The sequence below is a fragment of the Fusarium proliferatum genome (genome assembly GCF_900067095.1).
Source record: "Fusarium proliferatum ET1 genome assembly, contig: FPRO_scaffold008, whole genome shotgun sequence".
Lineage (NCBI taxonomy): Eukaryota > Fungi > Ascomycota > Sordariomycetes > Hypocreales > Nectriaceae > Fusarium > Fusarium proliferatum.
This window is the reverse complement of record NW_022194797.1, coordinates 14,575-28,355: the sequence shown is the minus strand read 5'-3', so window position 1 is coordinate 28,355 and position 13,781 is coordinate 14,575. Positions and strand designations below refer to the sequence as shown.

The 13,781-nt window shown below is 45.5% G+C and overlaps 3 protein-coding genes across 3 annotated transcripts; 2 read left to right on the top strand and 1 right to left on the bottom strand.

Moving 5' to 3' along the window:
* Window positions 1–1,390: 1,390 nt before the first annotated feature.
* On the bottom strand, window positions 1,391–2,653 carry FPRO_13667 (uncharacterized protein; the record flags this gene model as incomplete). The annotated part of the gene is made up of 1 exon (XM_031218610.1): window positions 1,391–2,653. The coding sequence occupies one exon, from the start codon at window positions 2,651–2,653 to the stop codon at window positions 1,391–1,393; it is 1,263 nt and encodes a 420-aa protein (XP_031084451.1).
* Window positions 2,654–5,290: 2,637 nt separating this feature from the next.
* Window positions 5,291–6,348, top strand: FPRO_13666 (uncharacterized protein; the record flags this gene model as incomplete). Its single annotated transcript, XM_031218609.1, has 3 exons — window positions 5,291–5,824; window positions 5,911–6,138; window positions 6,199–6,348. 3 exons carry the CDS (start codon window positions 5,291–5,293, stop codon window positions 6,346–6,348), a joined length of 912 nt encoding a protein of 303 aa, XP_031084450.1.
* Window positions 6,349–9,998: 3,650 nt separating this feature from the next.
* On the top strand, window positions 9,999–12,738 carry FPRO_13665 (uncharacterized protein; the record flags this gene model as incomplete). Its single annotated transcript, XM_031218608.1, has 3 exons — window positions 9,999–10,200; window positions 10,249–10,565; window positions 10,630–12,738. 3 exons carry the CDS (start codon window positions 9,999–10,001, stop codon window positions 12,736–12,738), a joined length of 2,628 nt encoding a protein of 875 aa, XP_031084449.1.
* Between the last annotated feature and the right edge of the window lie 1,043 nt (window positions 12,739–13,781).

Sequence of the window (13,781 nt, the reverse complement as noted above, 5' to 3'; positions counted from 1 at the left end):
CTCAACATCATCAGAAACACTCGTTAAGATGCAGGCTCACGCACCCATCACAAGAACAATCATCGGCCAAAACTATCCGCAAGCTGAAAGCCTGCTCTACATGGACAACTTCGTCATCAACACAGGATAAGGCATTCATTGCTGAACTTGTTGAAGTCCCACAAAAGGATCAACTTCTTAGCACCCCTGAGATGTTGCTCATGGTCTTCACAGTTGTCCTATACACTAATGCAGCTTGGGGTGTGCCGGCTGGCCGCGTTGAGTTTATGAGTCAGACCTGAAGCTAGCAACGAACTTCTGTTTTAAAATAATGACTCCCCTGTGTTACTTTACAGTACAGTATTACGACCTATTTGTGGTACCAAGGGGTTGGGAATCTTGATAAAATCAGAGGCCTTGAACCTATGTACTTGCCAGAGAACAACAACGCTCACTGCTTTGCGGCGGTTATGGAGCCAATGTCTGCAATAATCCTAGCCTTTCTTCATAATCTCGGGCATAGCCTAATTATGGCTCGAGACAATTCTATTTCTGTATTCGAAACCAGGACGTTTCAGAAGTATCAAAGAAACTGCACAGCAATAATACAGCTACGGAAAAACTCACGTCAGAGTCGCTCTGTATCGGAGAATACTTTTGATCGCACTAACTATAGCAACACCACGAACATGATATGCGTTATTATCGAAATATGACCCTTTCAGGCAAAGTTTGTCATCAACTATATTGTTGTAATCCAGACTTCCAAGGCATAGATTACACTTAAAGTGAACAGGGGAATTCTCATGAACCGAAGGAACATGATCGAGGGAGCTGGGATAGACGTGTCATTTCCTTTATTGCTATGTATAGGACGCCTACGTGAAGGCCGCGGTGATCTCTCCTCTAAAAGACCTTCAACACGCATGCTGGTTCGCTGAATACAAGTCGTGACATCGAAGAGGCTTTTATTCCGGCCTTTTTCAAAGCCACATTCGATATCAAAGTCTGTGCCGCGGGACTTCGTACTTCTTAGTTACACTGATGCGCTTTGTGTTCAACCCGTGAATAGCATTACTGAGTGGCCAAATCACACGTCCAAGCGATAATGAAGGACTTGCCGTAAGAGGAACTGCGAATAAGAAGTAAATCAATGCCTATAGGGAAATAGTGGCGTGGCAAGTCTTGATGTTCCGGAATGTAACCCAGACCAAAAGTTTATGATTTGTGACTAAGATAGTACTGAGAGAAAGGTATTTAAATTGTATACGTTGTGTTTACCTGACCTGTTTACATATGAAACAGATCAGTTACTGCTTCAATAATCTTTTGAAGAAGACTAAAGAGCTGGATGAATCGATACTGTCACCACTTCCCAGCAAACTATATCCAAATCTCTTGAACAGTGCTCCTAGATCTTAGACCGCATGAGGTTCCTTTGAACACCACTGCAAATAGTTCTCATATATTCATCCGAGTCGAAAGAAGCTGGCGGCTCTAGTGGTCGAAAATCGTACGTGTAGTTGGTATATGGGCTGAAGACAGCGTTCATACCGCTTACGATCCTCCACGACCTCTTCGCTGCTTTCTCCCCCATAATATTACCCTGCAAACGGTTGGCGACCGCATGCATATGGAGAGGAAAGTAATGGTGAAGGAACTGGTAGAATTGTAAAGCGTGCCCTTGAGGACCAATGTATTGGAAGGATCCTTTGAAGAATCGTTCCAGTAGTCTGCAAGCTTCTCCTAAGGTGACAGACCTCTCTTTTGTTGAAACCGAAAATACAATACGGACTTTTGGCCTCTCAATGTCTTCACAGCTTATACGGAAGGCCTCGCGGATAAGGCACCCTGCGACTACATCGACGGGCACCATGTCCAGCTTGGCATCTGGCCGTCCGTCGATGACTCGAAGAACACCACTGCCGAAGCCGAGAACTAAGCCTCCAAACGCTGCCTTACTATCGATCCATCCAGGCATTGGGTGCTCCAGCGCGGCGCAAATGATGCTCGGTCGAACAATAGTGACAGGAAGTGAGCCCTTTGTCTCGCAAATCAGATGTTCGGCGAGGCACTTTGAAAGACTGTAAATATTTGGATGTCCAGTGGCAGCTATAGCTTGCTGTTTCCCAATGACGCCGGTCTTCAGCTCATTGATCAATCTGCTAGCCGGACGTGGTAGGTCGACCAAGCTCTCATAGATGGGACCTGCCTGAGGTGGAGTCACGTAAGCGGTACTCGTGACGACAAGCCGTTGAAGTCTATCGCAATCCTTCGAAAGTGATAGCACATTACGAGAACTATCAATGTTGGAAGAGATGGCATCTGAGACCTCGCTATCGAACTTGATGCAAGCAGCAGTGTGAATGATGTGAGTGACAGCATCGCAGACCTGACTGTATTCGTTGTCGCCCAGACCGCACTGGAAACTTGCCAAGTCAGCCTCCATAACTTGGACGCATTCAACCCAATTCTTCGGTAGAAGGCTGAAACATGGAGATGAAGATATCTGTTGAGCAAAACGAGCCTTTGCATTCAATGGGTCTTTCTTACGTATCAGTAGGATGATTTGCTGGATATCATGGGCTTCACGAAGCCGCAAGAGCTCCTCGACAACTACCTTCCCAAGGAACCCAGTGGCTCCAGTGACAAGAACAATCTTATGAGCTGACATTTCAAATAGTTCAAAATCGAAAGGTGGCAGATTTGGTTGGATTTGTGTTATGGAGAATGAAGGTGAAGCTAGTAGTCGCACAGGCTCTTATAGACCACATCGACCCATCGTCGCGCTTCTCCACCTTTGCCGACTAAACATATCAATCCCACTATCATCATGTATGCATCGGATGACTCCCTCATGAGTCATTCGCCGTGCCTGTTTCCGGCTTCAAGAGGACTCTCGTGGCTAATGGGACATGTATTCTACGTTACTCATCACCTATGAGCTTATCAAAGGGTATTTGTTACAGTATTAGGAGGGGCCCCAGTGGAACTTTACACTGACCTATGTGACTATCAAATTCGGTCCCGTAAGTTCTTTCCAGATTTAGCAAGCCCGACCGTGGAGACAATCAAAATATTCTCAGGACTGGAAGGGGACAGTGTCCATGTCATTCGTGGCCACACAACAATTACAGCTAAGCCATTTTTGGCTACTTTCCTCAAAATCCATAATGCCAGCTTACTCGGTAGAACTGCAGTACGACATAATTTCGTACTGCAACCCGGCTAGTTGTGTAATCATAAAACTAAGTGTCATACTGTACTTTATAGCTAAATACCGTAGTTTTACAGTGCTGGCATAAAAGCCTACCCTACACATGACAAGACTCTAGCTCACCTAGTGGCCATCCCCCAGTATACACGATGCAACTTTTACACAGATCAACTATCCTGAGAACTCTTATTTGGTTGAAAAGGGTATTCTGCCAATTGGATACAGATATCTACAACTTCATGGCTAGGTTCTTGCTCAGAGACGATAATTGGATCAGGCATGTTTTGGCAATTCACAATCCACATGGCGTACGGCCGCTCCCTAGCGTGATCGGCGCTGATATCAAGCGAGTTTTAGAAGGTAGAGCAAACGGCGCGTATTTGGCTCTTATGGTTCATGACTGGTCTGGGAAATGTTGTGCGACTGCAGAAAAACTTTTCTTGTCCCTCCGAGATCATGTATACAATGATGTTACGTCTGAGGTTTTCTTCATTGAGACCGGCATCACTTTACATATCGGCGATGTAGTGCAAGCGGGACAGTGGGTCACTATGCAGGACCCTAGCAGACTGTTTCAAGTCGACGACGGTCACTTCATTACCCGGATACTATACTACGGAGATGACAGTCTTTCTGAGCTGGGACCAGAGTCAATTCGCACCATTGGGGCTAGTATGTTGACGCAACCGCAAGCTGCTACCGCTGTATGCTCGGTACGAGTTTTCGCTAGATACGGCCACCCAGTTGAGCGTGTTTTCATTCGACCGGGTGCATCTAGGAGAGTTATACATGAAGGTGCTCCTGGATGGAGAATCGTGACTTGACTCGGAAGCACGAAGATTCCCAAGATTTTTCTACAGTATAATGTTTCAATTCCTTTTTGAATTCTATTCTGATACTTTCTAGTGTTTGTACAGTACTATATATCCCTGCAGAAGGTAGAGGTAGAACCATCTTTCCCGGACTGCCATTATCACTCTCACATATTACGATCGCTAGAAACTCGAAGTCACGTGTCAGATGCGGCGAATTTGATCCTATGACGGTTGTAGCAGTGAAGGGACTTTCCGTATATCTCTAGGAACGTTTCCATTCGTAAGTCTACGTAATTCCCATTCACGTTGCCTCATCGGTGGCACGGCTGCAATTTTGCGATCTCTGAGGACAGCGTTGCCAGGAATCTTAACAGTCAAAGAGAAGTAATTTACAGTACATAGCACATATGTACGGTACAGTACCACAGCATATCAATCAAGTGATCTATAAGCAAAAGCTGACGGGTCTCAACTAGGCTGCCATGAGGCAGGTGAGTCAACAAGAATCTGCGTAATAAGTATTACAGTACAATACACGTGTCACAGCGCACAGCATGATGGTGTCGAACTCAAAAGTCAGGATTGAAATGGTAGGCTGACATTCTTACTCCAACCTTTGTCCCCTTCCCCACTTCTACCTCGCCATTTTCCCCCTCACTTGTTCGTGCTATACACATGCAGGGCCGAAACAGTCAGATGAAAAGGGAAGGCCTGTTGGCACTGGGCAAGAACAACTGAAGAGGAAATAATGTATAATGTGTAGACAGTACAGTACAGTAAGGTGCGGGTTCACCGTCAGTAGCCCATCATCGTGATTTTGCTGAATTGACCCAAAAAAGACTAGCTGCGGCGCTAATCTCACTGACAAATGACGCTAGTGTAGTCACTAACAGCATTCTGATCAGCATCAAGGAATTAAAGCGAATGTGGACATCATCTATGAGCTCGGATAGAGTAATACTTACTAATGGAAGGATTTATAGGAAGATTGAAACTATCATTAGCTGATCTGACTGTTGGCACCCGATTCCGGACCGCCGACATAGCAGGAGACAATTATGGCGGAAAAATGGCGGGGCACATTCTGACTGGTTACTGCATCTGTCGTGTGTTGCACTAGTCCATATTGGGGTACTTTTCATAAAGCATGGTAAAAACTTGCTGACGGTGAACCCGCACCTTACTGTACAGTACATATGCCTCTTCGCTGCTTTTGCACATCCATTCTCATCTAAACTCGGACGTTCCTCCTTTACTTTATCATCAAACACGACGGCAAATGGCATCTGATCCTCGTTTTCGACTTTTACCCCTGCAGACACCTGAAACTACCAATGATGCCGCCTCCAATCCCGGCCAGGCAGCACGCCTAATTCTTCTCTCGTTCGATCAGATGCCGAAATGGTTTCGACACGAATCCAATAAGTTTATTCTCTCCGGCTATAGACGCATCTCAGGCTCATTTCGCACTTCATTATACAGTTTATTGTATATTCACAATGAGTCAATCAACATTTATTTCCACCTCATCCCGGCCGTTTTCTTTTTGCTCTACCAATGGTATATCCAGCAGTACTCGGAGGCCACTGGCGCCGATTTCATTGCTCTGTCCATCTTCATGTTGGCAGCCATCACGTGCCTGTCGTTTTCAGCGGCGTATCACACCTTCATGAACCACTCAAAAAGTGTGGCGCATTTGTGTTTACGATTGGACATGTTGGGTGTAGTATTATTCGTACTGGGTGACCTTGTATTGGGAATATACCTGGTTTTCTGGTGTGAGCGTTTGTTACGCAATATCTACTGGTCTATGGTTAGTCAGACTCTATGTGCGAAGCCTTGTTCTTCTTTCTAAAAGATATGGTACCCAAGTCTAACACTCTTCTTTACTCTCTATAGAGTGGAGTCATCGGAATGATGACCATCTTCTTGACGATGCATCCCAAGTTCCAAGGTCCAAAGTACCGCCTCCTCCGAGCATTGATGTTCGTAGCGACAGGATTGTTCGGTTTGTTGCCCCTAATACATGGAGTCGGCATGTTTGGCGTACCGCAGATGATGAGAAAAGCATTTCCATATACTTTGGCAAAAGCAGGCTGCCTCTTAGTGGGAACGTTATTTTATCTGGTAAGTCTCCTAGTTTTGTAGACAAGAGACACATCGATCCTAACAAAAATAATTCTGAAGACCAGGTTTCCTGAAAGTCGGTATCCTGGAGAATTCGACCTGTGGGGATCTCATTCAATCTTTCACATGTTGGTGGTATGCGCCGCTGTAGTCCAGTTGGCCGGATATCTAGATGCTTTTGACTATGCTCGCACAAACCTTACATGTTGATCTTTTTGTATCATGTATGGTACATCTAGTCATTAGGGCCAGAGCAAAGTATGAATGTAGATCACTGCTTGGTATAGCTAATACTTAGCTACAGTATACGAATACAGTGCATTATTTAGTAATATTGCTCTCTTCGTTATGCTGATTTCAGGGACTCGGGCGCATCAAGGCACTTCAGGAGTAGGTGCAAGGCTCATCTTCCGTAGTAGAACTCGCCTTAGAAATGCTCTAGTTTCGGAATACACGTACCCAAGTAGTCCTGTATCTCAGATCAGTGAATCTCAGAACGAAGTGGTTCCTTGAAGGGCGTGTAAACCGTAGTCTTACTTGGGTTGGACACTTAGATAGGGTCCCAAGCCCAGTCGAGAATATACAGTGAATCCCATGACCCAAGATCTTTTGTTAAGTCCTGAGGTTGGATTTTGGGAGATCGAACGATAATTCTGTAGAGTAATCCGGATCCGTTAGCACGGTAACTCTATACTCCTTGCTGACCGCTTACATACAGGTTCAAAATCAGCAATGCAGCTTCGCAGCAGATTATTGTCAATCTTGACTACTTCTGAATGCTGACCTTCGTCCTAAGGTCTGGAAATGGAAGCTGTGATGTAAGCAATACTTCCTACTTAAAAGCCCCTTTGTGCTCTGAATCAGTAGCTGTCGGATTAAAAAGCACATCTAATTTTCATTCGAATTGCAACGCAAACATATCTCTTGCGACTATTCCTCTACAATACTACTTAGTAAGATACGCCGAAGCAATTATGCAGAAGAATCGCAGCAGCACAACCCTACCGCGGCAGCTTGAAACTTCCAATGAGGATGGAGACTTCCTCTTCGGTACTCATATGGAAAACCTTCTTAGTTATTGGGTTTCCCGAGGCGTGAGCGACAAACGTGCTGCCAAGTTTAAGGAAGTTTATGACCTCGGCAACGACCTCGATGACAGATTCAGAAAAAGTGTGAATGAAGGATATGATCATTCAGACGTCAACAAAAAAGTCTTCCACAATGTACATGTGCTTGAAGAGCTACTAGCTTGGGACGAGGTGCAGCATGTCCAATTGTTCTTAACAGGTCAAAATGCCACAGCGACTTCAGATATATCCCAGACGGTCAAGCGATACTTCATTCTTGTGAAGGAGCTGATGGTGGAAGAATTTTCGGAGGTACGGCTCTATAAGCATGGTTGATAGAAGTATCACTGACCTGATTGCTCACAGAAATCAAGCGATGGAAAATATTCGACAATGAGGCGGAGCTGTAAGGCAAATTCTTTCAAATCTACTCCTCCGGGGTACCAATGGATGTTTGATATGTATTTGCGACGTCAGAAAGATACTACAGAGCGACGATTGAACAGACTAGAGCCAGCAATACGAAGATCAACACGTCCCTCGATCGAAGCGAGATGTGAAACATCTCAAGATGTATTTCCTCGAAGTTGGATCGAAGCGATGAAACTTGATGAGACATTCCAGCACGCTAGCAGTTCGAAACTTCAGCCGAATCCTGCCAAAGCCATAGATCTCAATAAAGAATCTCAGCGCGACAATACTTCAGGCTTTGGCTCGGGTCGTATCGGTCCTTTTGGGAGCTTCCTGGTTTCGGCTTCCTCGCCATTTGGCGCCGGTTCTCAAGGTGGCGGTGTTTTTGGTGCCAGTTCTCAACGTGGCAATGGTTTTGGTGCCTGACACAAAGAATTTTAATCACTACAGACTGGTCGAGATTTTTTGAGGCGTTTTCTCTTGCATAGAAACTTTATTTAGTGAAATGATAAATTTGTTTTGCATAACTATACACAACGGGACTGCGAGCTTGACATAAGTTACTTGAAAATAGAGGATACCAATTAGCAATTCATGTATTGATCCTGTCATCTATCAGTTGTTGTGGGATCATTAACTCTTGCTATTCTTTACATAAGATGATAGCAAGAGATAAGGAATGCAATGGGTGTGTAGTAGTATGATTCCCTACGTGCCATAAGAACTTGGCTCTGCTACTACCAACAGCTAGCTGATCGTTCCAGTGCACCGGCACAGGAACCAAAATTATGCTTAATCAATCAAACAATTCACTGCTGGATCAGTGATCTGAAGTAATTACGTCAAGTTTCATGTTTTAAACCAAGGCCGTTATCTTTGACTCCTCTACTTTATTGATTTTCCTCAGAAGCTTTTGTGCCTGGTCACGGCCTTCATCTATAATCTGCCTGGCAATCTTGGGTTGATTGGATAACAAGAGACACAAGAGCACAGAGTTGCCAACAAGTGATGTAAAGAGCACAAAGCTCAAGAGACCAACAAGTATTTGGCACCAAAGTACCTCGTGCCAAAGACTAGCTGACTGAAGACAGCGTAGCCAAGCCAGGACAAGGAAGATGGCCCTCCCGCTGAGGCATGTCGAAAGAGCTTCCAGCAAAAAGAGCGCGAGGTCAGCGCAGCGGCGGACGTTTGGTGAAAACAAAATGTTCACACTGCAGTACGGAAGCGTAAGCCAAATGATACACGGAAGGCAAAGTGAGAGAAAACCCAGGTAAGCTCTAGCCTCCTTAAGTAGGCCAATCTGGATGACGCCGCCGGCCAGAGGGGAAATCTCATTATCTATATCCCACGTAAAGTACCAGGTACCAACTGGGATACCCAGAAAGATAAAAGCCAAGAAGACGATTTCAACAAAAAGCGCAAAGGCTCGAAAGATCAATTCAAGTGGAGTATATTGTATATCCAAAACCTTCATTGCGACAGACGATTCAAGCAAAACGCTCGAGGAGTGAGCTTTAAGTTGTTCTGAATATTCTTAGTGCTGTATGTATATGTATATGTACTGCGCTGCAACCCGTTCGTGGAGTTTAACCGCTAAAACTGCATACGGTACAGTAATACCGTTGGAGTGATTACGTGACACTTGGGCATGTCGCTAGTCCGCTATTGCGTTAGGTCAGCAAATCTTCACTACACTAGCATATTCGATACAGTTTATGGAAAACTCACGGCGTTACAGTACAGTACAGTACACTATGTACATATTACTGTATTGAGCGTTTACAGCTTCTGGCCCAAATCAACATGCTTACCCATTCAAGGGGTTTCTGCATGACAAATGTAAGCAAGGGAGATGACAGTGTCGGGCCGCTTTTCTCGCGCTGTGATCGCCAAATATGAGTAATTGAGACAAGGAGGGTGCATGTCATCCAGAACCTAGTGCCTCGAGACCACTAGTGCAAACTAAGATAAAGCTGGCCCACGAGTCCGTCAGCGTAGAGTATTATAAACATTTGGCATACATATTTAATGCGCCTTTCCATATTGATTATCTCATTCCGCTTATCACATGCGAGGTTTTGGCTGGATTCTACTGTACGTTCATGTGCTGATGAATGTCGATGTCTCAGCACCCTTAGACACACTCCAACTCTAACTGCCGCCATGGAAGGCCAGCGATATAGCTTGATTTCAAGAAAAATTGAATCAGAAAAAAAGACCAAGTTCTTTGGTACAGTATGTGTAAAAGTAGATCATCTCGAGTTTGATTATTGCAGTAAGTTGAGCAACCACTTGGATTCTAAGAATACGACTCGATTGAAAAGAGCCTTTACGCATGAGCAGGATACCAGGCCTACCGGTTCAGGCCATCACATACCAGCTATGATTGACGGGAGAGACCTTTCTGCGGCCCTTAGAAGTTCAGGACTTCGTCCAGAACAACTGCGACATGCCGACGACATACCAAAGCTCATGCTTCCACGGCATAGTAAACTGCAATGCTTCAGAGGAAAGTATCGCGTTGAGGCTGCACAGGCAATCCTTCATCATGATCTATGGTGGGCGGTGGACTTGTTTGCCAATGGTTAGTTCACTTCTCCATCGCAGGCACCCTAACCTAATTTTTGTGGAGATATAAGCGAAGACCTCAAAAGCTTCTTATCCGACGAATACATGAACGAGCGAAAGTTCTGTGACGGGGAGCTATTTTTCCATATCAGAGTTTTCCAGAAGCCCGAGTCCAGTCGCAAAAATGACTATCTTGCAAGTCGCTGGCTAGCTCGCCTTGCCTCCGTCAGCAACTCACAGAATAGATTCAAGAACTTCAACAGTTTGCTCGGTCAAAAGGCTTTTCTGGATCGATTCGACAGGTTCTTGAACATGAGCAGTCTGTTGCACGACATGAAGTTGTCGACACTCAATAAAGTCCTTTCCAAGAGGTTTCGTGCCGTATGTGTGCTATTCCCTCGACAGCTTTTGCTCCAGAGCCTCAACTGAAAACCAGAGACTGTAGGAACTCCTGACCGCATTAGACCATGTTTTCGATACTTGGAGAGAGATATTTGAAGGGGATATGGAGGCAATGGCCAAGCTAGACGTTGAGACTGTCATACAATTACAAAATATGGCGCCTGGCGCCTTTGCGGCCGAGCGGCGGGCTCTTAATGAGTTGGTAGAAGCTGGGAATATCCTAGGCTCTTTCGGCAAATCGGAGAGGGAGCGAATCTGGGAGCGAATCTGTAAAATGACTGAAGAAAGGCTGATGCCATCTTTGAAAAGCTTTTTCCAGAACGTCCAGTACTTAGAATCGGCAGGAGAGTCAATGAAACAGTTGGTCGATATACCGAACGGTTCTGACATACACGCAGCGTTTCGGATGATTTTTCAAAGTCCAGAACAGGATTTGGAAACTTGTTTGGTCCAAACTTCACCCAAAGAGTTTAAAATAGCAAGGATTCACGGCGGTACTCGTTTCCAAGTGGCATATTGGCAACTGTGGCTTTATGCCATTCGTGAGTTTCGGGATATGGGCAAGTCTAGTATTCACGGATGCAATGCAGCAAGTGTTTTGCATCGATTTGCATTGCTGGCCAAGACTTTAGGGTTCCACTCCGACAAGATAGAAAGCATCTTGCAACAGGACCCTGACCTGGTCATTGCCAGAGAGTTTTTGCTCGCTGCACGACGGCCTAGTGAATACGAGTATGAGAATTTTGAAGACAAGGCATTACAACTTAGAGCCATCATGTCGACCGCACGCCCTAGAATTAGTTCTGATACCTCAGACATAGTAAACTTACCGAAAGAGGCCCCTGCAAGATGTGGTATCCTCGCCGCAGATCACCATCTGCGGGACCAACCTCTGTTGTTTCTCGATAAGCTACTTAGCACTACAAGGGCCACGGAAGCCAATGGAAGCGGCATCACTTCCTTCTTCATCCAAAAATCACATTTTTATTCCTTTTTTGGAAAAAATGTTCAGCTCGAGTTTCTTACATCCCAGGAGACCATTTCGCAAGATGAAGCTATCAATTGGGCCGTTCATCTTCCACCAAGCCCTTCTGAAATGAGTATTGACAGCAGCGTGAATCTCGAAATTTCGGCCGTGAAAGAGGTGTCGCGCGCAGATGACGTACACGCAACACCACCTGGTCAAAGCGCAAACCTTGACCTTCGTGCAAATAACCAACGAGTCCATAACCAGGAAAGACACATAGTTACTCGGATCAACAAACTTCTTCAATTTGAGAAGTCGCTCATTACGCGCATCCAACACCTCAGAAACACTAAGAAGCAAACAGAGCGCCAAGTTTCCAAGAGCCAATATCCGAGCCCCGAATCGCGTCACAAGGGCACACAACATGAGAAGCCACTTTCTGGGGTCCCGGGGAGCACAAGCTATGGAAGCAAGGAGTTCCGTGGCAGGCACGGTCCGTTGCAAACTTCAAGTCTTACTACAAGCAGGGAGCCCACTATCATGAGGCGCATGGCACTGCAAGAACAGCCTCGTCAAAACGAGACAGCCTTTTCTGCCATTGACCAGAGTCCAGCAGTCCATAAACGCTCGGAAGCAGACAGAAGAGTTGACGTATTGAAGATGAGAGAGAAGGAGCTTATCAGACAAGGCAAACAATTATCTGCCAACATCGCAAGATTACACGAAAGGAAAAACAAACTGCAAACAGAGGTAGACGCGTTGCTAGCCAGTAAGCACAATGAAATTTCGGAAATGGGGAATGACGACAGTCTGGGTTTGATCCTGAGACGGAGCAGCAAAGAGTCAGATGAGCCTAACGAACTGCAGAGGCGCAAACGACATCGGACTAGCTCTGGGCTTCTACAGACAAAAAGACAAAAGCAAAGTATCGTCGAGTTTTGGAAAATGACCAAAACTTGGCAGCTAGACAACAAAGTCCAAGAAGCAGGCGCAGACGCTATATTCCGAGACTACTGTCGAAGGGGATATGCATTGCTTGATCACAAAATGCAAGTCCTCAACTTGGTAAGCTTCCTAGCTCTGATTGGCGAAGGTCTTGACACCGTTCTCGTTGTCCCAGATTGGGAACTAAAAGATTTGCCATCCCTGGACACAGTGCAAAGCCCAAGCAAAGGCCGCCATTGAACGTACGTTCATGGCTTTGGATAGCAGAATTCAGAGTCATTCACCTCTAAACGACACTTCGTGGGGACAGATTCTCAGTTACGATAGCACAGTGCAGAACGCGACTCCAAAGAATCAAGTCAACGCCATTTGCGCCATGCCATGACTTCAAAAATGAAAATGATGTGGAAGTCGTATAATTCAGCCAGGTTGTCACAGGGCACCACTTGCGTTACATTCGACACGCAAGCGGCTTGGTTCGCAGAATGAAAAAAGACATCCACCTTCAAACAATTTCCCTAAAATCCCATCTGTTCCAGTACAGCGCGCGCACCACATGCCTCCCGACCCTTTTCTGCCAAGCGGCTGCATTCTGAAGGTGTTTGTGCTGTACAATTCAGCATATAGTCAAGCCATATTGCAAAGCTCCCTACCTGGATTACAGTTGTTAGTTCTGTGGCTGAGACGAGCGAATGGAAAAAGTCCAGTGTTGAGTTAGACCAACGAGTTGGATTATCGATACTCGGTGGATCCTTCTCGTAGCCTTGCATAAGCAGTTGTAGGATACTGCATAGCGCTGTTGTACTTTGGGTGATACTGGGAGATTTAGCAGTGAATTGATTGAACCCTTTCTTCATCAGTACGTTTTCCACAATATCGAATGACAGGAACGTAGCAGTAACCTACATAACTTGACTTCGCCATTGTCGTCGAGAAGAATATTGGAGCACTCCAACACAAAATACTTCAAGGAGTGCTTGTGGATATACCCTAACCCTTCTAGAATCTTTAGAACTGTTAGCGGCGAGGGTAATTTTGTGCGATTTGCAATTACTTGTTTCAGTATCCAGGCTATATCTTGATCGTCAAGTCCGGGGCTGCCACATAGCTCTGCTAACGAGACTGGCAAATATTCATATGTAATAAAGATCTTGGAGTGTGAAGCTTTCAGGTCCTGTACCTGCAGAAATCTGCAATTCTTGTAGTGTGCATCTTTGTGCATCGAGGAGAGGAATTCTTGGAGGTCTGCGCTGCCTACGGCCTTGCGTTCGGTTTCTGTAACG